The sequence below is a fragment of the Macaca fascicularis genome, chromosome 6 (assembly GCF_037993035.2).
Source record: "Macaca fascicularis isolate 582-1 chromosome 6, T2T-MFA8v1.1".
Classification (NCBI taxonomy): domain Eukaryota; kingdom Metazoa; phylum Chordata; class Mammalia; order Primates; family Cercopithecidae; genus Macaca; species Macaca fascicularis.
The window spans coordinates 79696356-79723206 of record NC_088380.1 but is presented as its reverse complement, the minus strand read 5'-3'; the positions used below and the strand labels follow the sequence as shown (position 1 = coordinate 79723206).

At 37.3% G+C, this 26851-nt stretch overlaps 1 protein-coding gene and 1 non-coding gene across 11 annotated transcripts in view; both read left to right on the top strand.

The window, feature by feature from the left end:
* The first annotated feature begins 382 nt into the window (after positions 1-382).
* Positions 383-26851, top strand: part of POC5 (POC5 centriolar protein) — a 37089-nt gene continuing 10620 nt past the window's right edge. For 2 of the 10 annotated variants that reach the window (XM_005557193.4, XM_065546389.2), the window contains exons 1-10: positions 383-507; positions 4028-4125; positions 9101-9239; positions 11207-11290; positions 14530-14735; positions 16426-16602; positions 18651-18755; positions 20596-20775; positions 22029-22182; positions 26013-26290. In XM_005557193.4, coding sequence (XP_005557250.3) covers positions 4042-4125; positions 9101-9239; positions 11207-11290; positions 14530-14735; positions 16426-16602; positions 18651-18755; positions 20596-20775; positions 22029-22182; positions 26013-26290 — 1407 coding nt within the window. In that variant the 5' untranslated portion in view covers positions 383-507; positions 4028-4041. Of the gene's footprint in view, positions 508-4027; positions 4126-6062; positions 6233-9100; positions 9240-9421; positions 9511-11206; positions 11291-13016; positions 13087-14188; positions 14296-14529; positions 14736-16425; positions 16603-18650; positions 18756-20595; positions 20776-22028; positions 22183-26012; positions 26291-26851 lie in introns of those variants that run through there. The other 8 variants (XM_073993635.1, XR_012413754.1, XM_045393893.2 and 5 more) reach the window with 8 other exon arrangements.
* Positions 7366-7469, top strand: LOC123574223 (U6 spliceosomal RNA). The gene has a single exon (XR_006699114.1). It is a non-coding gene; the product is annotated as a U6 spliceosomal RNA (small nuclear RNA).

Here is a 26851-nt window from a genome sequence, read left to right as displayed (position 1 = left end):
TGTTCTTATGCAGACGAAAGCATGAGGACTCATACCTAGGCTACCGGAATTGTTGAAAGCCAACAGCACAGGGCATTAGCCAACTTTATCCCTGCTCCACAGCCTCTAACCAAACCAGCTCCCGCAGCCGCTTAGCAGCCTGCAGCCACTGAACAGAACTGAGCACGCGCAGTATTTAATCCCCACTGTCGCTGGGTGGGGCTCCCTAGGACCCCGCCCCCTACTGACCTGCGGAGCCAGGGGGCGGGGCTCTCCAAAGTAATTCCGGCTTCTCGCGGCACCGGCCCAAAGCCCCGCCCCCAGATCTCGGACCAATCAAACGGCAGATTGCTGGAAAAAAGGACCAATGCACAGAGCTGTCCTTAATTCCTCCCTGCAGTTTGAAACTGTCACGTTGCTCCCTGGGTAGCGGCTGTGCTTGCTGAGTCTGCACTTGCTGAGACTGCAGCTGCGACGCGGATAGGAGGCGCAGAGCGAGGAGTCGGGATTTGGTCGCGAGCGGCGACGGTGGGTAGCAGCGCTGCGGGCACACCCTGCGTCCCTGCATCCCTGGCGAAAGTAGTGGAGTGCGATTTAAAGTTCCTTGGCGCGGGCTTCTTCCCCCGGGGCTCTTCCCTGGACACGGGTGATTCAGCTGTTGTGCCGGAAGGTCTCAAAGTTCCCCTCCGAGGCGTGCAGGAAGAGGAAGAGAGCAGGTGTGAGGGATGCTAAGCGGTTACTGTCATCAGAGGCTCCTGTCACTTAAAACGTTGAGAAAAAATAACCATGTATAAAGCTCTGTTGTGCTTAAGTAAGATTTTTCTTTAAACAGGCTGGGTCGGAAGGTGATGGAAGAAAACTTCTGGCCTTTTGCTTACTGCAGTGACTTTTCTCCTCTGCTTCTAGTCCCTGCCTTGGGGAGGGGCTGGCGCACCCCCTCTCCTTGCGTGCAGCTAGGCCTGATGAAGGGCACAGGGCACATCACCCTGCTGCTAGTCTGCATGTTAATTCGCTCTTCCTTTGACTCTTGGTGGTTCCATTTGAATTCCCAGACCCCTGTTTTCCTGTCAGCCAGGTAATTACCAAGATGTTATTTTATGTTTCTGGCAACAGAGAAGCTCACAAAAGTTTTGGTCTTGTTTTCTGATACCTTGGATTAGAAACTACTGAAAATGTAGTGAACTAATGTACATCTGCCACCCATTAAAGCAGTTTTCATTTTCCTCCTTCGTTTCTGAACCTAGAAACAGGAAAATGCTACTGTTCTAGAGTTTCAAATAACTCATACTTTGTTGGCATAAAGCAGGGCAGATGGGAGATAGCATATTTTCCAAAAGTGCAGTGGGTTTTTTTGTGTCTGCAGTGTCCGTATTAAGAAACAGTTTTTGAGATCTGATCGTACTTTCTAGCTCATTTTTAAAATAATCAGCACCACCCCACTCCCCACCCGTGTTACCTGCCTGGTCTCAAATCCTGAAGGAAGAAGTGAATAAAAATATAAATGGACCAAGTTATCACAGTGGTAGACTTGAAGTCAGTGAAGCAGCCATTCTTTGCTGCAGATACATGCTCTTATTTTATCCTCCCTAATTGGCTTAACTAAAGACAGTCATGCTGAGATTTAGTTTACTTAGCATGTGTATGCACAGTGATACTCACTGGAAAAAGTTGAACTTTCCTTTCCACAATCTAGTTCCAGCCTGTGTTTCCATTCTATTTTTGCACTTTTCCCTGTATCTTACTTTTCTACTTCAATTGCTTCATCTCTCATTTATTTTTCAGCCCACTATAACTGAGACCTAAAATTGTTTTACTTTCCACTGAAACTGTTCAAGCAAATGTCACAGCAACCTCCTAATCGCCAAATTCTATCCAATCTTCATGGTTCTTTGGCATCTAACTCTATTCTCAAAGTTTCTCAAAGTTGTGATGCTGCTCCCATAGTTCTAATGTTCTGACTGCTGACTCCTCTTCTTTGCTGACTGTTCTCTTGCCCTTTAGATGTTAGTGGTTCTGGCTTTAACCCTCTTCTCATTCACAGTCGTAGTCCTTAACTTTATTAGGGCTATGGTCCCCTCTGAACACATATTTAAAGCTAAAGATCTTCTTTCTAGAAAAATACACATTCGCATTTATGATAAAAATATTACATACAAGTTGGGTGTAGGGACCTGATATGGTTAGGTTTTGTGTCCCCACTCAAACCTCATCTTCAATTGTAATCTCCTCCCACTCAAACTTCATCTTCAATTGTAATCTCCACATGTAGTGGAAGGGAAGTGATTGGATTATAAGGGTGATTTCTCCCATGCTGTTCTCATGATAGTGAATTCTCACGAGATCTGATTGTTTTATAAATGGTAGTTTTTCCTGCACTCTCTGACTTACTCTCGCCTGCCACTATCTAAGATGTGCCTGCTTCCCCTTCTACCATGATTTTAAGTTTCCTGAGGCCTCCCCAGACATGCGAAACTATGAGTCAATTAAAATTCTTTTTTTAATAAATTACCCACTTTGGGGCAGTTTTTTGGGAGTTTTTATGTTTGTTTGTTTTTTTTTTTTTTTTTTTTTTTTTTTTTAAGACAGAGCCTCACACTATCACCCAGGCTGGAGAGCAGTGGCGCCATCTCAGCTCACTGCAAGCTCCGCCTCCTGTGTTCACGCCATTCTCCTGCCTCAGCCTCCCAAGTAGCTGGGATTACAGGCACCTGCCACCACACTTGGCTAATTGTTTTGTATTTTTAGTAGAGAGAGAGTTTCGCCATGTTGGCCAGGCTGATCTCAAACTCCTGACCTCAGGTGATCCACCCACCTCGGCCTCCCAAAGTGCTAGGATTACAAGCGTGAGCCACCGCACCTGGCCTGATCTCTCTTTCCTAATATCCACATTTATCCTCAACGCTGCTGGAATGATCTTTCTGATCATGTAACTTTTAAAAAATATTTCAATAACTTGTCTAAAATAAACACCCAGATTTTTAATATGACAAATCTTGACCTTCCATGATCTTGGCTGCTCCTTACTTTTTGTTTCATCCTTAGCCAATCCTTGCTTTGCACCCATTGCTTTGGCCTTACCAACCTGCTTGCTGTTCCTGGCATACATGTCCATGACTCTGTGTCTTTGCTTACATTGCTATACTGCCTAGAATATCTTCAACTGTGTTTATACCTTTTATCCATCTTTCAGGATGAGACCTTCTCATCTCTCAGCACCTGGGTCATCTTCTCTAAAAACTTTCTCTGCCTCCTTTCCTGCTTATTTAGAGTCATGCAATCTTACTCCATGAAAAATAGCTACTCCTACCTCTCTACTTTGTATCTGTTATTTTAGGGCCTATCAGCAGTTTATTCAGCAGTCGGTCACTTATATAATATACATGCCTGGACCTCTCTACAGATTGTAAACTCCTTAAGAATAAGGACTTCATTTTACATCCCTCACCAATGTCTTACATATTACTGATATTCAGATAGTTCGAATAGTCACTATTTGTTCTTTAAATAGTTTGGCTACTTGTTACTAAAAGTACTTTTAATAATTTTTTGATTCGGACTTTTAACAAATTATGCATGTATTTGATTCTGTTGTTCTGTATAAGCTCACTTTTCTTAAAATAATGTTTCCAAAGGTAAGTTTCCCAAGAAGGGAATTTGCACAAATTGTTTGTTCTCTCTTGGTTCTGTATCTTAGAGGAAAGTACACAGCACCCAGGTTGTCACACGTTGCTCAAGAACAGTGATACAATCTCTTATGCTCAACAGACCCCACTGGGGATTTTTCTGAAGATCCTCTATTTTTCTTTAACCTTTCATGTTTTCTCATCTCCCTGACTACATTATAAACTCACTAATATTGGGACTGGATCTTCAATTATTTTTTGCCCAGTGATTTTTGCCTATAGGTACTCAATATGTTGAATGAATGATTTTAACATATCACATGAAGATTGCAGATTTGGATACTGTTGCACTTATATATATATCTGGAAAGGATTTTATCCTAAATATCAAGGAAAAAAGCTAAAGTTAGCTTCTACTGTTTTAGAGCATTTGTGCAGAATGTCATCAGATGAAGAGAAATACTCACTTCCAGTTGTGCAAAATGACTCCAGTCCAGGCAGTTCTGTCTCTTCGAATCTTCAGGTAGGAAAAAATTTCTAAATTTATCATGATTTTTTTTTAATTTTAAACAAATGAATGTAAGGGAAAACTAGGATTTTAAAAAAAAATTTTCATTCAATTTGCAAGGGAGTTTTTCAATTTATAATAATATCAAACTTTAGGAATACTGTACATATTTTAGGAGTTACTTTACATTGTTTTAACTTTTCAGAAAATATTGATGAACTCTTCAAACACTCTGTACAAAGGCTTCAACCAACACAGAGGCGAAGCTGAAACGTTCAAGAAACATTTTTTCTTTTAATTTTTTTTCATTTTAGCTACCTCTCATGAATGCTGCTTTCACTTTTAATGCAAATTAATACAATATCAAACCATCCAAAGTTCTAGAGCTCAAGATTCCCTTGTGTTCTAGTTGCTGAGGTTTGGTCTCTGTTGTCACAACATTCAATACAATCTGCTGCCCAGGCCCTGTACGTTGATAGATAAAATGAAATGGGTCAGTTGACTACAGAAGATGTGGTATTTGCATGAAATGTTTTAAATTTCTCTTATTTCTAAATATTTCATCATCAAAAATATGGATTTAGATTTCTAGAGTAGATTTTAAATGAGAGAATAATGACATGGTATATCTTAAATTTTACAGTTATATTACTCAAGGGGAAAGGCTCTTTATGCCTAAGCATACGAAATTGTTATTGATTCTGTACAATATGAGAAAAGCTTTAGGAAAATATTTTATGAAACAAATTTTCTCCTTTAATTGAAATTATGGATTTCAAAATGGGGAAGGTATTGGGAAAATATCTGAATATTTACTAGGATAAAAGTAGTCTGGAGTTGTGGCAGAGCTTTTGTACTCTAGCCTTCCCTTTTGATGGTACCTCTCCCATGCAGTCCTCTCTTCAGGTGACAGTACTTCCTCCACTCTTCATGGCTCTCTGATTGAAACTTGAAGATAGAACTGATTAACTCATTTATACTAAAATGTAAACACCTCCTGAGCGTTCACGTTGTCATTTTGTCAAGAGACAAAGCTTTAAATCAAAAGAATAAATCTCTAGAGTGGAATTTTAGAGAGATGGAAGAAGAACCTGCCAGAAATTATTTTGTGTTATTGGTTACCCACCTATAATGTAAGCCCAATTGACAGTCTCTTACTTTCAACTAATATTCCTCCTGGTTCTTGGACTGAAGTTGAAAGCCTCTCCATATTCCCTGTACGTACATTGTTATTACTTTGGGTTTCACTACTGGAAACACTTCAAAATATAAATACAAAAAATAATCTTAAAAATAACATAAAATACTTATTTTTACATATGTAGTAAATATATAAATCCAAACATTTAATACAAAAGCCCTTCATAAATCAATATTCCTCTTAAGGGACTTTTTTGTTACTCTCTTTGTTATGCGAATGCTTCATAAGCCAGAGGGTGGCAAATGCTGAGGGATGGGCGGCATCCATAGTGCTTATACACTGAAAATTTCCTCTAACCACAGCTCCTATCAGCCAAGTTGCTCTGACTCTAATGGTTGAGGCATGGGTGGAGCTATATTTCAGGGTCATATCAATTTAGCTCTTGGGGATTGGGGAGGAGGGCAAAATTACAAGTTTTGAATGTTAACACAGGTTATGTTTGGCAATTAAGAAAGGCAAATTATTTATTTTGATTCTTAATTTTGGATTCTTATTTTTAAATAACTCATTTGGCCTGTATCTACATATATGAAACTCTAAAATAGTCATTTAAATAACTGCTTTTTTAAAATGTTTTTCTTGAAATAAGTTGGAATATATGATCATGGAATACTATTGACATATAATTATTTATTTCCCCTGTAAGCCATAGCAATTGTGGTAAAATATGTGAAATATATGAATATGTATGAAATATATGATTTGAAATATATGTTTGGATCTTTTTTTTTCCTTCTCTTATCCAGAACAGAAGTCAGACTAGGGAAGCCACAAGTGAAAGCCACTGACTTCCACTTCTCCCTCCGTTCCTACAGGCTGAAGGTGGTAATAGGCTAACTCTGAGCAGAGCTGACTTGGCTAAATCTAGTTGTGACTGACACCACAGCAGGGACATTATTAAAAGCTTATGAACCTCACAATGTAAGATCACCATCATATTAATCTGCTCAGGCTACCATAACAAAATACTGTAAATTCATAGGCTTAAACAGCAGACATTTTTCTTCTCACAGTTCTGGATCACAGCCCAATAGAGTCAGTTTCTGGTGAGGGCTCTCTTTGTGGATTGCAGACAGGTGCCTTCTTGCTGTGTCTTCACATGACCTTTCCTCAGTACAGTATGTGCAGGTGGGAGGAGAGAGAACACAAGCTTCCTGGTGTCTCTTCTGATGAGTACATTAATGCTATCAGGGCCCCAGCCGATGGCCTTATTTAACCTTAATTACTTTCTTGGAGGCCTCATCTCCAAATACAACCACACTGGCTGTTAGGGCTTCAGGATATTAATTTTGAGGGTACACAAACATTCAGAGTCCATAACTCCATAACAGCCACACTTTTATATATTCTTAGCCAAAATCAAAAGTTTATTTTGGCTGTTTGGGAAGTATAATAGTGCTTTAACAGAAACCAAGTAAGGGTGGCTTAAGTGGGTTCCTTACAGTTTGATTCTCTCTCTCGTAAATTCTGAGCTGATACATAGTCCTGAGATCATCTGAGGACCGAATCCCTTCTCTCTTGTTGCTGTGCCATGAGCTGTTGACCGTGTTTGCATTGTCAGGTACTGGTGCACTGACAGTGCACCACCTCTAGCCTGTGGGAAGAGGGGACTAGAAGGAAGCAGCTTCCTTTTTAAGGACTTCACCTAAAGTTGTATGCATCATTTCCATTCGAAACCCATAGACCAGGTCTCTTGGCCACACCTAGCTGCAGAGGAGGCTGGGAAATGTAGCTGGATGGCCATTTGCCCGAATCAAACCCTGGGGCTTTATTAAGTTAAAGAAATTAAAAAGCAATGGATGCTGCTGGATTAGTTACAGCCTCTATGCACTTGAAATTTTATGTATTAGTTTATTAGAACCAACTCACACATTCAGATTTACAGGAACTAGTAAATATCTTGTGTATGGCCCCAATTTATCAAACTCTCTGGGAATTTCCTTTTGATAATTGGAAAAGCAATACGCTTTGGGAAGTGTATTTTTTTTTTAAGTTAAGGATATTTAAATCTAAATAACTATAGTTACTTTTGTCAATGTAAAAATTAAATGTTGCTGCTCGCTTCAGCAGCACATAAACTAAAATTGGAGTCACACAGAGATTAGCATGGTCCCTGTGCAAGGAGGACACACAAATTCGTGAACTGTTCTAAAATTTTTAAATATTTTTTTAAGTTTTATAATACAAATCAATGTTGTATTGTGATATCCTAAATGATTTGTTTCCTATTAAGAGCCTTCCGTCTTGGTGATAACCATTATGTAAAATGCTAATTTTTATTTGCTACTAGGAAATGTAAGTTTAAAACTCAGACAGATGTTTATTCTCATGAAGGTGACATTGCTAACAAAAATGGTTGATTATGGCAATATGAAGGAGATTCTGGTTGAATTTTCTAAAGATTTTCTCTTTGGAATATCTCTCTCTTCCTCTTCTGTTGTTAGCCTTAAAGTATATAAAAATCAGTATTTGCTATACCTAACGTTTACTGCATGTAAGTATCTATGTTAAATACGTGAATCAGGCCGGGTGCGGTGGCTCACACCTGTAATCTTAGCACTTTGGGAGTCCAAGGCTGCAGATCAAGAGGTCAGGAGTTCGAGACCAGACTGTCCAACATAGTGAAACCCCATCTCTACTAAAAGTACAAAAATTAGGCAGGCATGGTGGTACAAACCTGTAATCCCAGCTACTCAGGAGGCTGAGGTAGGAGAATTGCTTGAACCTGGGAGGCGGAGGTTGCAGTGAGCCAAGACCATGCCACTGCACTCCAGCCTGTGTGACAGAGCAAGACTCCATCTCAAAAAAACAACAAAGAAAAAAAGAAAAAATGTAAATTAAGGTAGAAGCGCAAACCAGGTCACTCTGGTACATGTAATTGCCATAAAAGCTATCAGTTTTCAGTATATAAAAGCATAAACCTTTTTTAAAACAATTTTACTTAAAATTCCAATATAAAAAAACAGATGAAAACAAAACTACAGTAGTGTAGACTTATTTTGTAAATTCAAATACGTGACATTTATTTCTCACAAAGTCAGTTAATAAAAACAGTTAAACTGCCTTGATAAATGTACATTTGAAATTGGGGGTAATAGAAGGCCATTGCGGTTTTATAAGCTTAAGTATCCAATTTGCTTCTATATTTTGTTTGCGTTACATAATTTTTTTTTAATTCTGAAAATGGTATCTTTTTAATAGCATGTCCCATCTTCAATTAAAGTGATCTGACATTTAAAATTAAGTGATAGAACACTTTTGATTCAGTGTTGAGTCACTCACAGAATCTTATCACCTCTTCAGACTTTGTTGTTGTTTCCCCAGAGACAGGATCTTGCTCTGTCACCCAGGCTGGGGTGCAGTGGTGCCCTCTTGTCTCACTGCAGCCTCCAGTTCCTAGGCTTAAGTGGTCCTCCTGCCTCAGCCTCCTGAGTAGCTAGAACTACAGGCACACACCACCACGCCTGGCAAATTTTTGTAAAAAATTTTTTGTAGAGATGGGATCTCACTTTGTTGCTCAGGCTTCAAGCCATCCTCCTGCCTCAGCCTCTCAAAGTGCTGAGTTTACAGGCATGAGTCACAGCACCCTGCCCTCTTCAAACTGTTAATCATAAATGTGAAAATCACACAAGAAGCACTCAAAGAACTCAAGCTGGGAATAAGTACTAAAACTTTGTAATATAATAAGCATGTGACTCTATTATGGTAATTAAATTCCTTAAAAAGAAATTCAGTTGAATATAACATTGTAATTGTTACACTACATTATTGATTATTGGCCTCTCTTAGGAAGAATATGAAGAGCTGCTTCGTTATGCTATAGTGACTCCAAATATTGAACCCGGTGCTTCACAGTCATCTCATCCTAAGGGAGAATTGGTGCCAGATGTCAGAATTTCTACAATTCATGATATTCTTCATAGTCAAGGTTATATATATTTTTTAAGATATCTCTTAATTTAACATATTACTGAGTTTATTAATGATCCTGACAGGATTGTGAAAATGCCTGTCCAGATCAGGGATTCTTCTCGACCATTTGTGTGTATTAGTATCATCTAGGGGAGCTTTTTACAGTTTAATATATTATTCCTGACTCTCTTATGACAGCTTGATTTTTCTTTGAACTTCATTTGACTCTTACTTTTATGAAGAATAATAAAGTTGAAGCAGCACTATGGCAACTACATGGCTTTTAGGTATGTTGTATCTCAGTACTTGTTCCAACAGTTTTATGCCAGGATTAACTTGAAAACTAAATGCCCAAGCCTAAAATTAAAGATGGTAGCCCTGAGAGTCTCTTAAATTACTTTACGAACCTCATGCTAGTGCTTTATCAGCGGTATTTATATGGGCATGGAGAACTGTTTGAATAATTATCACAAAGGTGAACCTATCTGTGGACCATGTCAGCAACAGAACTGAAAGCTACTACAAACCAGGATGTGTGTTGATAGATGAGTGAAAGGTGGAGAGAAGAGGTAAAGTTCCGTTAACCTCCATTCCTTATTCAGGTGAAGACAACATCCCAAACTCTAAATAAATGTTCTTTCAAAGGGCACAGAAAACCTTCCTAAAACAGTCCTGATAAGGAACAGTTATCACACTATAGGCATAACTCCAAGGATCCCTGTCCTTGAAGGCACATGATACAGCCTACTCAGAGGCCAAAGGCTCCTGGGCTTCTGCTAAGTCATAGCTCTAGTGTCTGTTGTCTCTCACTGTCTGTAGACATGGAATTTTCACTGCTTCTCAGTCTTTGGCCTATTGCAGTGGAACAACAAATGGGACCACAGGATGAGAGCCTTAAAATATAGGCCAGGCAGTGGCTCATGCTTGTAATGCTAGTACTTTGAGAGGCTGAGGCAGGAGGATCACTTGAGCCCAGGAGTTTGAGACAAGCCTAGGCAACATAGCAAGACCCTATCTCTACTAAAAAATTAGCTGGGCAGTGCAGTCTATAGTCCCAGCACCTCGGGAGGCTGGGGTAGGAGGATTGCCTGAGCTCAGGAGTTCAAGGCTGCAGTGTGCCATGATTATGCCACTGCACTTCAGCTGGGGCAACAGAGCAAGACTCTGTTTAAAAAAAAAAAAAAGAAAGAAAAAACTTTCGAGATGCTGTAGTCAACAGTTCAAGGTAATCACCTGGGATTTAAGACTATTGTTCTTTTCTCTTATGTAAAATAGCATTTATTTATTCTCTACCATTTCCAAAAAGGATTTGAGATTGAAACACACAATATGTAGTAAGTTTAGATATTCTTTAGTCATCTTGAGATTCACAAGTAGACTTTGTTAAAGTCTTCTATGTAAATTCATCATCCCACATTCTCTTTATTCTTGATATCTCAGCTGCTTGATATAAGGCATGATATGTGGAAATTGACAACATATGAATAAGCCTCTAACAGTCATTCTTGAGAGGTTTTTCCCAGTTTCCTTTTTGCCATCTGTTGACTACAGGTTCCTGAAGTGGAAGCCAGAAAGTCCTTGTTTGGGGGAGCCAGTGCCACCTTAGTTTGATTGTGGCTAGTGAAAAGCAGTGGGCCTCTGGAAATACCCAGTGTCATAAGAGAGCAGATCCTTTTCCAAGTTCTAATGTCATTTACCCACTTACTCTCTTAGTGTGAATTGAATGCTATAGTAGACTACATTATCTCTCATCTATATTTGGTGTGTAAGTTGGAGCTTATCAATGATATAGTAAGTCTTTTTCTAGTCTCAGATTTTTATCTCTTCTTGTTCTTTGTTTTAGTGTTCCTATATCCTCGGCATGTTGTATTTTGTTTGTTCTAAAATCTTTTTTATGTACTGCTACCTTATTAAATTATGCGTGATTAGGCATTTTATTTAAGAGCGGTTCCGTTTAATTTTAAAAAGCTTTCCTTTTGGCAGGAAATAACTCTGAAGTAAGAGAAACTGCGATAGAAGTTGGAAAAGGATGTGATTTCAATATTTCAAGTCATTCAAAGACAGATGGTATTAATTTTCTTTAGCTTATTTGTATTAATATACAATATTTTGTGATTTGATGAATAATATCTATGTAGTAAGAGGAATAATTTCAGCATATTACTTTTTGGCAGGATTTTAAAATGCTATTGTTACCAATTTAAGTGATAATATTTAAAATAATTTTATAAGATTCCAAAATAGTACAACTAAGACAGGTCAATGCATTATAGTATGTAGTATCCTTTCTTAAAATTTCTAAGTTAGAGGGCAAGTCTTTTAAAAGATTTAATGGCATATTATATAGTTTGACCAATTCAAGTTTTTATGTAAACCAATGCACTGTTTCCCAACTTTCAGGCATTTGCGTACCAATGTAAGAATTTTCATCCTATCTTTATGCCACCTGTTCTATCATTTAGTGTTTTTCTTTAAAAGTCTGCTTTGTCTTTGTTAAAAGGAAAGATTAGCAAATCTTAAAGAGGCTTTTTGGGGGGGTTGTTTTTTGTTTTTGTTATTTTGTTTTGTTTTTGAGACAGGATCTCACTCTTGTCACCCAGGCTAGAGTGCAGGGCTCCCTGCAGCCTCAACCTGCTTGGCTCAAGTGATCCTCCTGCCTCAGCGCCCCCTCCCTCAGTAGCTGGGACTACAGGCACATGCCACCACACCCAGCTAATTTTTAAATTTTCTGTAGGGCTGGGATCTCACTATGTTGCCCAGGCTGGTCTCAAATTCCTAAGATCAAGTGATCCACTTGCCTTGGCCTCCCAAAGTGCTGGAATTATAGGCATGAGCCACCATGCCTGGCTTTAAAGAGCTTTTAAAAGCTCTTTTTAGAACTGGAGCTTTGGCCGGGCGCGGTGGCTCAAGCCTGTAATCCCAGCACTTTGGGAGGCCGAGGCGGGTGGATCACGAGGTCAGGAGATCGAGACTATCCTGGCTAACATGGTGAAACCCCGTCTCTACTAAAAATACAAAAAACTAGCCAGGCGTGGTGGCGGGCGCCTGTAGTCTCAGCTACTTGGGAGGCTGAGGCGGGAGAATGGCGTGAACCCGGGAGGCGGAGCTTGCAGTGAGCCGAGATCACGCCACTGCACTCCAGCCTGGGAGACACAGCGAGACTCCGTCTCAAAAAAAAAAAAAAAAAAAAAAAAAAAAAGAACTGGAGCTTTTTTTAGAACTGGACTGAACTTTTTTCTTGACAGAATAATTAAAATAATTAAAATGTAATATTGTGGAATATTTTTCTATTTAATGTTATTTAATGTGGTAACCGTTTTTGCCACCACATAAGTAATGCCTGTATCCCTTAGTTTCCTCACTTGTAAGTAGTAGTCTTAGGCACCATAATCTCTGACAGCCCTTCCAAGTTCTGAAGTTACATGATTTGATTTCTTAAAAGGTGAGTGTTGAGATATTTTTTAAATTGAAAAGCAGAGTCTATTGCTTTCTTTGTGAGTACAGATCTAATTGGCAAAATCAAGTAAAAGAGAATATTCATGTACATTGTCATTCCACCTGTTCTTTGGGTTTCTTAACCATCCTCAGAACATGCAGGTAGTGTTTCATAGTGTGACTAGCCCAGACCTAGTGTTGTTTTTTATACCAAACACACATCTTAAGGAATTATTTTCCCTTTTGCAAAGAAGTCTTTACATAAGCAGAATATATTTGCAAAAAAATTAAAATCTTACAAATTTTAAAAAAGAATTCTTGAAATGCTTACTTTTAAGTAACAAGTTTTCTATCATAGATTCATCTTTCATTCAATAAGAAGAAAGCTCTTCCATCTCTGTTATTAGGATGCTCGTAGCAAATGTGAGGTATGTGACAAGTGATGACAGATCGTCTCTAATTCCGGCATAAATATGTGAGAAAATATGAACTTTTCTGCCTCAGTACCTTTTTTTTTTTTTGAGGCAGAGTCTCGCTCTGTCACCCAGGCTAGAGTGCAGTGGCGTGGTCTCAGCTCACTGCAACCTCAGCCTCCCAGGTTCAAGCAATTCTCCTGCCTCAACCTCCCAAGTAGCTGGGACTATAGGCATGTGCCACCACACCCAGCTAATTTTTTGTATTTTTAGTAGAGATGGGGGTTCACCTGTTGGCTAGGCTGGTCTTGAACTCCTGACCTCGTGATTCGCCCACCTCGGCCTCCCAAAGTGCTGGGATTACAGGCATGAGCCACCGCGCTCAGCCTTTCAGTGCTTTTTTAGAAATAGATACCAGTTCTCTTTAGGGCCCTGACTCTACCCCACCTCCCTGTATATGGATAGGGGATGAGTGTTTTATATATATGCACATACATATAGAGATGTGTATATTTCTCACCTATATATTGAAGCCTAACAGGGTACTTTCAACAGAGTATGTGCAAAACTAAATTATGAGTCTCTTTCTACTTATATTGTTTAATTTTAATGGATTTTTTTTGGGGGGTGGGGTTTGGGTTTTTTTGGAGACAGAGTCTCACTCTGTCACCAGGCTGGAGTGCAGTGGCATGATCTCAGCTCACTGCAACCTCCGCCTCCTGGGTTCACGCCATTCTCCTACCTCAGCTTCCCGAGTAGCTGGGACTACAGGCACGTGCCACCACACCCAGCTAATATTTGTATTTTTAGTAGAGATGGGGTTTCACCATGTTGGCCAGGATAGTCTCAATCTCTGGACCTCGTGATCCGCCCACGTTGGCCTCCCAAAGTGCTGAGATTACAGGCATGAGCCACCACGCCCGGCCAAACTTAAATAGTATTAAAACCAATCCCAGTGTTAAATTTATGGAGTAATATTGACCTATATACAACCACACTGACCTTGGTCAATTACTTAACTCTTTCTGAACCTCAGTTCCTCATCAGTAAAATGGAGATAATAATACCTATTTTTTAGGGTAGCATGTGTTATGAGAACTAATCTTTATAATGTTTTTGTTACAGAAACAGAAAACACTTCATTAATGATGATATAATACAGATGATGATAGTTTCAGCTGAGCCTGGACCTGAATATATGAAGGATCCTTATTTGGGATAGAGGTCATTTGCTGGGGGAGAAGGGATTGGGAGTATAGGAGGTTATCTCATGCCAGTGCTAAATCAGTGACAGTACTGAAATTAAAAATAGATTAAGGTACACCTGAAAGGTAGTTTCTCTGCATTTCTCTCAGCCTCCATAGGTAGCAGACATCTTTTAGCCTTCCAACATGGTTCCTTACCAACTTGAGTTATTTTCAATTTGGCTTGACAGCTACAACTTTTCTTTTATTCTAGAGTCATCACCAGTGTTATCGCCGAGGAAGGCTTCTCATCCGGTCATGGATTTTTTCAGTTCACATCTTTTAGCTGACTCTTCCTCACCAGCAACAAATTCTAGTCATACAGATGCCCATGAAATACTTGTGGGCGATTTTCTTGTTTCTGATGAAAACCTTCAGAAGATGGAAAATGTACTTGATCTTTGGAGTTCAGGTCTTAAGGTACAGCAGTTGTTCAACTACGATGGTTTAATATGTAATGTAATAGTTTTACTCTCGTTTATACTGTTTTGTTTTGGTTTTTTGAGTTAAACTTTTTAAAAATCTTTTGTTTCCTGAGATCAGTTCAGTGTCTTAAGTCTTGCTTCTCAATCTTTAATGTATTTATGAATCATACGGGGAGCCTGTTAAGCTGCAGCTTCATATGCAGTAGACTCTTTTTTTTTTTTTTTTTTTTGACTCTTGTTTGTTTGTTTGTTTGATTTTACTTTAAGTTCTGGGATACATGTGCTGAACATGGAGGTTTGTTACATAGGTATACATGTGCCATGGTGGTTTGCTGCACCTATCAACCAGCCATCTAGGTTTTAAGCCCCGCATGCATTAGGTATTTGTCCTAATGCTCTCCCTCCCCTTGCCCCCCATCCCCTGACAGGCCCCGGTGTGTGATGTTCCCCTCCCTGTGTCCATGTGTTCTCATTTCTGTGAAGCTCCCAGGTGAGGCTACTGCTTCAGAAACTGTACTTTGAGTTGCCAGGTTTTAAGTGGTTGCTGGAACGGTTCTACATGCTCCACAGAATTTCGCAGATACTTTGAATGGTCAGCCTGTGTGTAACTGAGACATACTGAGCCTTTACCATCTCATAGTTATGACTAATGGAAATGTCTCCTTTTATGTGATACAAAAGATCCAATTTTAGCAATGGATATTCATTTTATAGCCATTCCTATAGCAACCATGATGTAGAAGTGATAAATCTATAAAAGTTGATTTTTATTTTGATACTACTGGCCTTTAAGTAAAAGAAAGTATTGCAGAAATGGCAAGTGGGATTTTTGTTTGCTTTTTGGGTTTTTTTTTTTTTTTTTTTTTTTTTTTGCTATTATTAAAAAACTGGAGAAAATGACAGTTTTTCTGAAACATATAATTTGAGGAAACTAAGTTGCATATTCACATATATAGAGAAGTTATGGCCATATGAGTTCTGTGGCATTTATATTTTTCCCTCATTTGGAACCTTAAATTCTAGAAATAATTCTTCAGTGTAATTTTACCACTTTCCTCCTGGAACGGGTTTCATACTTTATAATAGTATAAGTCAATTGGAGTATTGTACCACCAACCATTTAAATTGTGTTTAGTTAATATGTTGTCCAGTTTTTTTTTATAACAAATTATTATTTGGTCTTTTTATTTATGCCAGTCAGTAGGGTGGCAGAACTTAGCAGTCCATTATACAGATAATAATCTGTAATAAATGGCTTGGGAAAAAAAGTATCCATGGTTTCCTCCATCACCCATTTCTAAATAACTTCTGACTCTTATATGAGCTTAGCCTATGCCATTCTTCTGTGTTTCCCTTTATTCCTGATCCGTCTTCATATGGACATTTAATCCTTGAATAAACAAAGGAACATAGTGAATGAAGCCTGAAATTTTTTTGAAATGACAACAAGATTTCATACAAAATTACTTAAAATAGGAAAAAATTAGCTTCCCTAGTATGATGACTGTGAACTGCACAGACCTGTAACTGTTGAACTTACATGTTTTTCATTAGTGTGTTCCAATTGTTTTAATGGCTTTTGTGTTGATTGTTCTGATTTTTTTAATGTTTCTTAATTTCAGTGTAGTTTTAAGAAGTGACGTTAATGAACAAACTACTTAATTGTCACTATATTAATTTTTCAGACAAACATCATATCTGAGCTAAGTAAATGGAGACTTAATTTTATTGACTGGCACCGAATGGAAATGAGAAAAGAGAAAGAAAAACATGCAGCACATTTAAAACAACTGTGTAATCAGATCAATGACTTGAAGGAGCTGCAAAAAACCTTTGAAATCTCCATTGGGAGAAAAGATGAGGTCTTCTTTTTTATATTTTTTTTAATTGAGATTCAGTAAATGTCTTGCTAAATAATAAATTCTAAGAAATGATTACCTCATACAAGATAGTTTCTATCAGAAACTGACAGAAAAATTCGTGGCCATCTGATTTATTCTTCCTGTTAAACATATCAGCGTAATGTCATTTTACCCTCACCATTGACTTCAGTGTTCTTGATGTTCTTGATGTTTTAGAAAACAAAGAGTGTTTGCTTTGTAAACCATATTAAAACATCACCTTGTAGCCCATAAATATATAAAACTATTATGATTTGTCAATTTAAATTTTTTTTTAAAAGAGTATGTGCTAAATGTAAGTACACTAGTTGTTTTCTTTCTAATCCTAACTACCCTTAAGAGAACATGAAGGAATCAGCATTATCTACATTTTAAACCATCCTTTTAGGGGTCATTTTAAGCATCTCAAATTCTTTTTTTCTCTCTCTCTTTTTGAAATGGGGTCTTGCTATGTTGCCCAGACTGGAGAACAGTGGCTATTCATAGGCATGATAGTAGCTCACTGCAACCTCAAACTCCTGGGCTCAAGTGATCCTCCTGCCTCAGCCCCTGCCAGGGACTGCAGGTGCATACCACCAAGCCTGGGTTTAAGCATCTCAAATTCTATCAGTGATGGGTGTGTTTTCATTAATGAAGTCTTTCTTCATTTTATGGATAAACACAGAAAACATCTTTTATTTCACTTTCCTTTAGCTTCTTAAGAATTTGAGGGTAATTCAAGTCTGTGCTAATTTTTTGCCTCCTGACACAGTACCTGGAACAAAGCAGATGGGCAACAAATCTGTGCCCTGCTATAAGTGAATGTCCAGATAGGCATCCACTTATGGATAGGAGAGTGGTGGTGTTCAGAAGAGGAGGACTTGGGCAGACACCTCAGCTGCTTGTCTGCAGAAGCAGCACTTAAGTGTTTTCATGTATTAAAGATTATAATTTTTTTAAGCATATCTTGATTTCGTATAAAATTGAATGTTTTATAGAGTTTGCTTTTTTTGAAACAATGGATTTTAATGTCATTTTCTTTGTTATACTCAAAATTCTGTTCTGTGGTTTTGAAATATTTTAAGTTTAATTTTTTAATTTTGAAGTATCACAAAGAATATAGATATCATATGTTCAGTTTATGAGAATGAGTAAAGTGGATAGACAGGTTCTACCATTCATCTTAACGCATAGAATATTTCCAGTATCTTAGAATGTATGCCCTTTTCCTCTTTGGAAATTATTTAAAGAACAGGTATAAATATCTCTTGGTAAATGTGCCCAATTTACAAAATCTCTTTCTAATGTGACTATTTTTAGAAATTTATTTCAGTTATTCAGTTATTTTATAAGAGAGAATATTATCTTAGGATTTTAAAGCCTTCTGAATTTTTTTTTAAGAACAAGAGTAATATCCATGAAGAAGTACATCTACATATAACATATTAATAACATATATAACATGTTATATATAACATGTTATTAATAGTTACATGTATAACATGTTATTAATTTATATATATAACATATAACTAATAAGCAAATAATATAACTATTATTTGCTTTTATAGGTTTGTTTAATCCAGAAAATCACTGGACAGTTTTTGAGGAACTTCTATATCCAAGGTAGTAGTAGGGACCAGAAAGATACTTAGATATCTAAATATTCTGGCCCCTGCCCTCAAATCTAGCGAATGAAGACATGGTGTATATAGAAGAACTTTCAAATGTATAATTGTTTACCTGAATTGAATGTCAGTAGCTAATTTGCATATACATAAACTCTTTATTGGTGATTACCCTATACACATAATGAAGATTTTTTTTGTTCCCTTTCATTAGTTGATATCTAGTATATTCATGTGAGAAAGTTTTATTGTCTTTTTAAAGATAATAATAAGGTTAACTGAATGAATATAGTAGTGATCCATACCTATCCTCTCTAGCATTTTTTGATGTATGAGAAAATCACTTTACCAACTGCTGTTATTGTAGTATCACAATAATTGGGTTAATTGCTGTTTTCACAGGTGATTTCTAGCTTGTCTCATGCCATAGGCAAGCAAAAGGAAAAGATAGAGTTGATGAGAACATTCTTCCACTGGCGAATCGGCCATGTCAGAGCCAGACAGGACGTAAGTGTCAAAGCAGAAGACAGCTGATGGATGTTAGACTTCTGAATTCAGAAGCGCTCAGGATCACTTATTATAGTTGTTTTCTAATAAGTCAAAATGAATTTGTGATTTAATGTTCCTCTTATTTCAAAGGAATTTGATTTTGATATAGCTTGGAAAAAATACATTTTAGGTCTTATAGACATATAATATATATTACAATAGATACATCATTTCCTGCTTCATAGTGGGTTAATAAGGATTGTTCCTAAATTGTAAATGCCCTAGTAATAGAACACCTCAGATGAGGTTTTTGGAGAAAGAAATTACCTTTAACATATCAAATGCTTCCTATATTGTTTCTACTTTTAAAATGCCTGAATACAACTTATTCATAAAGAGGCTTTACTATGTACATTAAATCACAATATAAATGTTTGTTATATAGCCTTGCATTAGAGTGAGAGTCAGAGAAAGCCATACCTATATAGCTTTTTTAAAGTTATCCTTAGCTTGTAGTATATCGTTTAAACTTGAACACCCTTTAAGAAAGAACTGAGTTGGTATATCAGTAAATAGTGAACTGAAAGAGAATAATAAATTGTTGTATCAGAAGTGGAAAAGTATGAGAGTATATCCCACAAGAAGACAGAGTTTAGAGACACATGAGTATAGGAGATAAATATATATATTATATATATATATATAAAATATATATATGTTTTCCATGTATATTCATGTGAGCTATGGAGTAATCTCTGTGTATTTAGTTTCCAAGAGATTAGTGTTTTAGGAAAAAGCTAGTATAAGTTGAGTATCCTTTATCCAAAATGTTTGGCACCAGGAGAATTGTAGATTTTAGATTATGTTTCGTATCACACCTTATACACAAAATTCATTTATGTTTCATATTTTTTCACCTTCTACATATAGCTTAAGGTAATTGTATACAATATTTTTAATAATTTTGTGCATGAAACAAAGTTTGTGTTAAGTACTTCCATGTGGAATTTTTCACTTGTTGTGTCATGCTGGCACTCAGAAAGTTTCAGATTTTTGGATTAGGGATGCTCAACCTACTTTATCCTGGAATAAGATTTCTCCTTTAAGTATACTTTCTGGTTTTTTTCTTTTTTTTTTTTAAATTAATCCCAATAGATTAAATCCACATTAAGCTGGTTAAAATGAATATTTATACTCTATTTTGAAACTTGTCAAGTAAAATAATGAGAATGCATATTTATTTTTAAATGTTAGCCAGAATAGTTGAGGCTACTGTCACTTTTTGGATAGTTTTTCAAACTTAAGAAATTGAGAATTGGAACTACTTCTTCAAGAATTTAAATTCATTGATGAAAGAAAAATAGCATGTGTTCTTATTTGGATTAGCACCATATATGATGGCAAGGTTTATACATTAATCTTGCTTGTGGTGGCCATCAAACTGAAGAGAAAGCAGTGTCATCTGAAGCCAGAGCCACCACCTTTTCCTTCCTTCTAGCCACTGTTATTCTCCTAGTCCTGCTAAATTCATAAGTAAGATGGCAAGTGGTAATTTGCTCATTTTCTTTCATTTGATTGTGTTCTTTTTCTCTAACTTGATTAGTTGCGCAAAGCAATGATGTAATGGATAGAACTCAGTCTCTGGAGTCAGGCAAGTCTGGCTTTACTCATCCTCTTTGTGTGACCTCCATAGGTTGCTTAACCTCTCTAAACCTGTTCTCCTATGTGCAAGATGAGAATAGTATGATTACACAGGATTAAATAATGTATGTACACTTACCACCATGTTATGTTTATTAATACTACCAATATACTTATCAGCCCACTGTTTTTGAAGTTATATTTTACTTTTATTTAGGTTTATGAAGGTAAACTAGCTGACCAGTACTACCAGAGAACTTTACTGAAGAAAGTCTGGAAAGGCTGGCGTTCCGTAGTCCAAAAGCAATGGAAAGATGTGGTGGAAAGAGCTTGTCAAGCAAGAGCTGAAGAAGTTTGTGTCCAGATCTCCAATGATTATGAAGCCAAAGTTGCTATGGTAAGCATCTTTTTTCCTGCTTTTCACTTTCTTCTAATACAGTGAAAAGGTAGGTAGACTCACTATTAATTAAGAGACTTCTTCTTTTGATCTTTAATCAAGAATGAAGACAAAAAAATGAAAATGTTTATTCTTGTGTTAATTTAATGTTTATTGTATATTCTTACATGGTTGATATAAGTAGTGGTATAGAAATTGAAATTATTGGTTGGGCACGGTGGCTCATGCCTGTAGCCCTGGCACTTTGGGAGGCTGAGGCGGGCGGATCACCTGAGTCAGGAGTTTGAGACCAGCCTGGTCAACATGGTGAAACCCCATCTCTACTAAAAAAAAAAAGAAAAATTAGCTGGGTGTGGTGGTGCATGCCTATAATCCCAGCTACTCCAGAGGCTGAGGCAGGGGAATTGCTTGAACCTGGGAGGCAGAAGTTGCAGTGAGCCGAGGTCATGCCATTGTACTCCAGCCTGGGCATTGAGAGCAAAAATCTGTCTCAAAAAAGAATAACAAGAAATTGAAATTATTTTTTCCCATTGACTTTTAATAATAAAATTAACATTGTTTTCATGGGAAAACATTTGGAATTCAAATGAAATAAAAACCATTCTAAAGAATGCAATAGGCCTCTTGAAGTTAAATATTAAAATGAAAAAATGACTCATCATTACAGCATTAAATTCTTAAGATTAAAAATAAATCCATAATACAAATACTTTTCTGCAATTCAATATGACCTGCAAAAAATGCAGTCCCTTGAGGTTTGGCCTGTGGGAAAGTGTGTTGTATGTAGGGTCACTCTGCACTTCAAATACTGAGGGTAACATTTATTTTATAAAAAATCTGTTAATATTGCAGGCATGTAGTTTTTTGTGTATGTTTTTTTTGTTTGTTTTTTGTTTTTTTTCCTGAAAGGGCTACCTGTGGCTCTTAATGTATTTTGTTTAACATCCTACATAAGTTTTACAGTAAAAAATGGCATATCTTTTTGTAAAATGAAAATACATCAGCAATCTTCAATGGGACTGGATAAAATTCCCCTTGTTTGAGCCTTGATTTTAGGGTTAGGAATGAAAGCAATTTGTTGATGGAGATAATAGAGGTAATATGTACCTTTTAAAATAAATTGCACATAGCAGAAGAGGTAAGTGGCAAACTTTTTAATATTTCACATGAGAATGATTTCAGAGTATATATCTATTGACAGTATTCTTTGTAGTATCTCAAATTGTTTTGTTTTTTAAACGTTCTTATTTTAGTTATCTGGAGCTTTGGAAAATGCAAAAGCTGAAATTCAAAGAATGCAACATGAAAAAGAGCACTTTGAAGATTCCATGAAAAAAGCTTTCATGAGGGGTGTATGTGCGTTAAATCTTGAAGCCATGACTATATTTCAAAACAGAAATGATACAGGTTAGTATTTCATTGAAGATTCTCTGCCTACTTTCAGAAAGGGATTTGGGATTTTGGTGATTGATATGGTCTACAGTATTAATAATCTGCAGTAGGTATGTTTCATCGAGGTGCAGCTATTCTTAATTCAGTGGTGTCATATCCAGCCTTAAATCTGCCATGAAAATGAGCTCAGTCATGTTTACTTATAGTATCTTAGATCTGATCAAGTGAACTGTCACTCCTAAGTATTTAAGCTAAATGTTTAATATTTTAATGTATAACATTTTAAATCTCTTTTAACTAAGAATTTTAATGCCCTTTTAAGTACAAAATTTATAATTTTGTCTTTTCTTAAGTAGCCAAGTATCTTGGACTATTTTGGTAAGTAGTTATCTAGTCATGGTTTCTCATTTTAAAAATTCCTAATTTTCCAGTTTAAGAAAAGCCTCAACTAAGCTCATTGCAGCAAATGTAAATATAGGCCTATCTAGAGAAGTAATTTTGTTTTTTTTAAATCCACATATTGTTTGACATAGGAGTGGTTTGTGTAGTAGATTTGTCAGCATGGCGTAGAAAAGCCCATAACTGGACTCCTTTGCCACCAATTTACTCAGGGCCCTATTTTCCTCATTGGGCCTTAGATTTCTTCTCTGAGCAAAGGAGATAACATAAACCTTCCTTACCTGCTTCCTAGGGGCTTCTTGTGGGATGCAGTAAAACATCTGAAAACACTTTAAAAGACAAAATGCACTTTAATGTGTAAGATGACAGTCATGATATAATTATTATAGTTTTAATTCAAGTCAACCTCTCAAGATTTTGTAAATCATTAACATGATTTCAATCCAATGAATAACTTCTCTGTGCTTGTGATGCCCCTATTTTAAAACATCAACAAACATTTATTATTTAAAGCATGCATATTGTGGATAGGAGTAAGTTTAGGCAAATTGCTTTCTGTCTGAAGTGGTTGTGGTTTGTGGTCCGTATTTAATTTAGAAACTGAGAATCATGGAATCTATTCAAGGCTGAATAGTTTATCTTGGTAATACCTAGGTGAGTACTTGATTTTTCCAATAAATGGTCTTTTATTTGAGTATCAATGTTGAAAACAAACTCACCACCTTCAATGATAGAATAGTCTGTTTCAGTTCTAAGTATTAGCAAGTTGTATGTCGCAAATTGAGAAATTTAATTGTTTACTTGGGAGAAATATGGGTTTCACAAGTAAAGTGACAAATTCCTATTAGAACTTCTTACATTAAATTACAAGAAACCTGTTTCTTGTAACCTGCTTAAAAAGATTTTGAATTGATTTAGGAGTGATTCCCACCTTAATAAATTTACCATCTTAAAATTTAAATTGAAATACAACTGTGTCTCCTAAAGGCCAATATCCCTAAGAGGATTTGAAGAAAATATCTTCTGCTAATTATACAACATGATTTGTTTTGCTCCTGTTATTTTAAAAACAATGGATGAGAAAGATGATAAGAATAGTAAAACATGCATTAGCAATAATGTTGGTAGAGCTACCAAAGGCAAAAAAGTTCAGTATAATTCAGTGGATCTGCTTTGTGATATTTAGGTTTTATGACATTTTAATGACACCTTTTTTTTTTTTAAATTCTCATAAGAAAAAAATTACTTCTGGCCCTCTTCTATTAAAACAGTTGTTTTTTATAGGCTGGGTGTGGTGGCAGACACCTGTAATCCCAGACTTTGGGAGGCCGAGGCGGGTGGATCACAAGGTCAGGAGATCGAGACCATCCTGTCTAACACGGTGAAACCCCGTCTCTACTAAAAATACAAAAAATTAGCCAGACGTGGTGGTGGGCGCCTGTAGTCCCAGCTACTCGGGAGGCTGAGGCAGGAGAATGGCGTGAACCCACGAGGCAGGGTTACAGTGAGCCGAGATCCCGCCAGTGCACTCTAGCCTGGGTGACAGAGCAAGACTCCATCTCAAAAAAAAAAGTTCTTTATAATGCAGTTTTTAATAATGCAAAGTTCCTAATGCACCTGACTTGTTAGAGCAAAATAAATATTTGGTGTTTTATTTGTACGTATTATTTGCTGTCTGTAATTTGCAGTGCCTCTCATGTTGTACAGTATCTTAAATCTTCCAAGTTAGAGGTTTTATGAAGAAGTTAGAACATGACAAGAAGTCCTTAAAATTATATCTGCCAATTTTAAAAGCAATTTTAGGCACAGTAAAAAAAATACTTGACAACTGAAAAATTTATTCCAGCTAAAATGAGATTAATTATTAAACTTAAGAGTTGTCTGATAAACAGGAACTGCATAAATCAGCCTGTATTAGCAAGAGTTGGTCACCTGCCTCTCTTCCCTGACCTTCACACTCTTTCTACATCTCGTAATGTTTCTACGTCTCGTAATATTTGCCACCATCTAAAGGTGGACACTCAGAATCTCTACCAAAACATGTTAAAACTCAGTGTGTGTTTTGTTTTCAAATTAGCAGTGTTTTATATTGAATTAGTCCCTTTCATCAGAGGAGTTCAAACGATCTAGGTAGGCACTGTAATCATTGTTAAACTTCTTAAATAAGGTAACTAATACTCTACAAATTTTCTATACAGGTAGTCTAAGGAAAGGACTGGCCGGGCGCGGTGGCTCAAGCCTGTAATCCCAGCACTTTGGGAGGCCGAGACGGGCGGATCACGAGGTCAGGAGATCGAGACCATCCTGGCGAACACGGTGAAACCCCGTCTCTACTAAAAAAATACAAAAAACTAGCCGGGCAAGGTGGCGGGCGCCTGTAGTCCCAGCTACTTGGGAGGCTGAGGCAGGAGAATGGCGTAAACCCGGGAGGCGGAGCTTGCAGTGAGCTGAGATCCGGCCACTGCGCTCCAGCCCCGGCGACAGAGCGAGACTCCGTCTCAAAAAAAAAAAAAGGAAAGGACTTATGCAGAGGCCCAAACTTCTGGATGGAAAGAGAACTGCGTAGAAACCATTTAAACATAGGACTTACATAATGCGCTCTGTTCAGATGTTCTGAAACAGCTCATTGACTGAATTTCTAAACCCTCACCACACTGTTTGGTACCACACAGATACAGTCTTAAACAGAAACTAACGAAATTATAATACTGGAGAGAAAACATCTAATATTGGAAGAAACCCTTTGTACTAGCCTCTGGAATTTGACATTATTGGCTCCTTAGATCAAGATTAAGGCTCAGTTTTGAGGGAAGGTTACTGATTGGGGTGTCACTACAAATCAGTTAGGTGCACAAATATGCCATTGATTTATGATTTATATAATTTATCTGCAAGAACCCATTTTTTTTACAATGTAAAAAGTGAAGATTTTAGTTTTATTGATTTATTTTTGTTTTCTGACAACTCAAGGACAAAAATAAATTGTTAGGATAGATGCAATACATGAAACTTAGGGAGTATAGTGATATCAGAAAGTGATTCTAAAGATGGATTCCAGGTCATTTCGGCCATTTATCAGGATATTTATATGAACTAATACAAAGGAACCTAGATCTCTGGGCTCACTGTGATCATATTTTTGTGAGAGTTGTGATGGCAATATACTCTACTTAGTTAAGGTCCCAGCTGAGTACATAATTTATTTTCATCTTTTATATAAGAGCGAATGATCCATTCGCTTTCGCATGTGGAAGGAAGTAGTCTGAAGTTTTTAGTGGTTAATGCTGACAAACTGTATTAACTGAACATTGTATCTAATATACTATAAACAAACATCTAAATTTTTGTTAGGACCAAACTTTAGCCAGTATGTGTTTTCCTTGTTTGGAAGATAATAGTAGTCCTAACCTGGAAGAATTTGAGTGGAATTAATTTGTGACTTACAGGGGTAGACTCCACGAATAATAAAAAGGAAGAGTATGGTCCTGGTGTTCAAGGAAAAGAACATTCTGCTCATTTGGATCCTTCAGCTCCTCCGATGCCCTTACCGGTTGCATCACCACTGCTGCCATCCCCGCCAGCTGCAGTCGGAGGAGCCAGCGCGACTGCTGTTCCCTCTGCTGCTTCGATGACTTCTACCAGGGCTGCTTCCGCATCTTCTGCTCATGTTCCTGTTTCTGTTCTTGGTGCAGGATCTGCAGCTACTGCTGCATCAGAAGAAATGGTTAGTACAGTTTATAGAGGTCCCACCTTATGAAAAGGGCGGCCAGATGCAGTGGCTCACGCCTGTAATCCCAGCACTTTGGGAGGCCGAGGAGGGCGGATCACAAGGTCAGGAGATCGAGACCATCCTGGCTAACACGGTGAAACCCCGTCTCTACTAAAAATACAAACAATTAGCCGGGTGCAGTGGCAGGTGCCTGTAGTCCCAGCTACTCGGGAGGCTGAGGCAGGAGAGTGGCATGAACCCTGTAGGAAGAGCTTGTGGTGGGCCAAGATCGCACCACTGCACTCCAGCCTGGGCAACAGAGCGAGAATCCGTCTCAAAAAAAAAAACAAACAAAACAAAACACTTGTTTGTAAATTTAATATTTTGAACTCATAAAATATTTTCCTATGGAGGAAAAAAAAATCTGTGTGGTATTTAGGCAAAGTCACTGAAAATATTTAATACACAAAGTGACTAGAACATTACATTGTAATGAAAATACCTGAAAGTGCTGTCATAGTAGTGATAATTAAGACAAAGAACTTTTTTATATTTTTCAAAAATTATGTAGGAAAA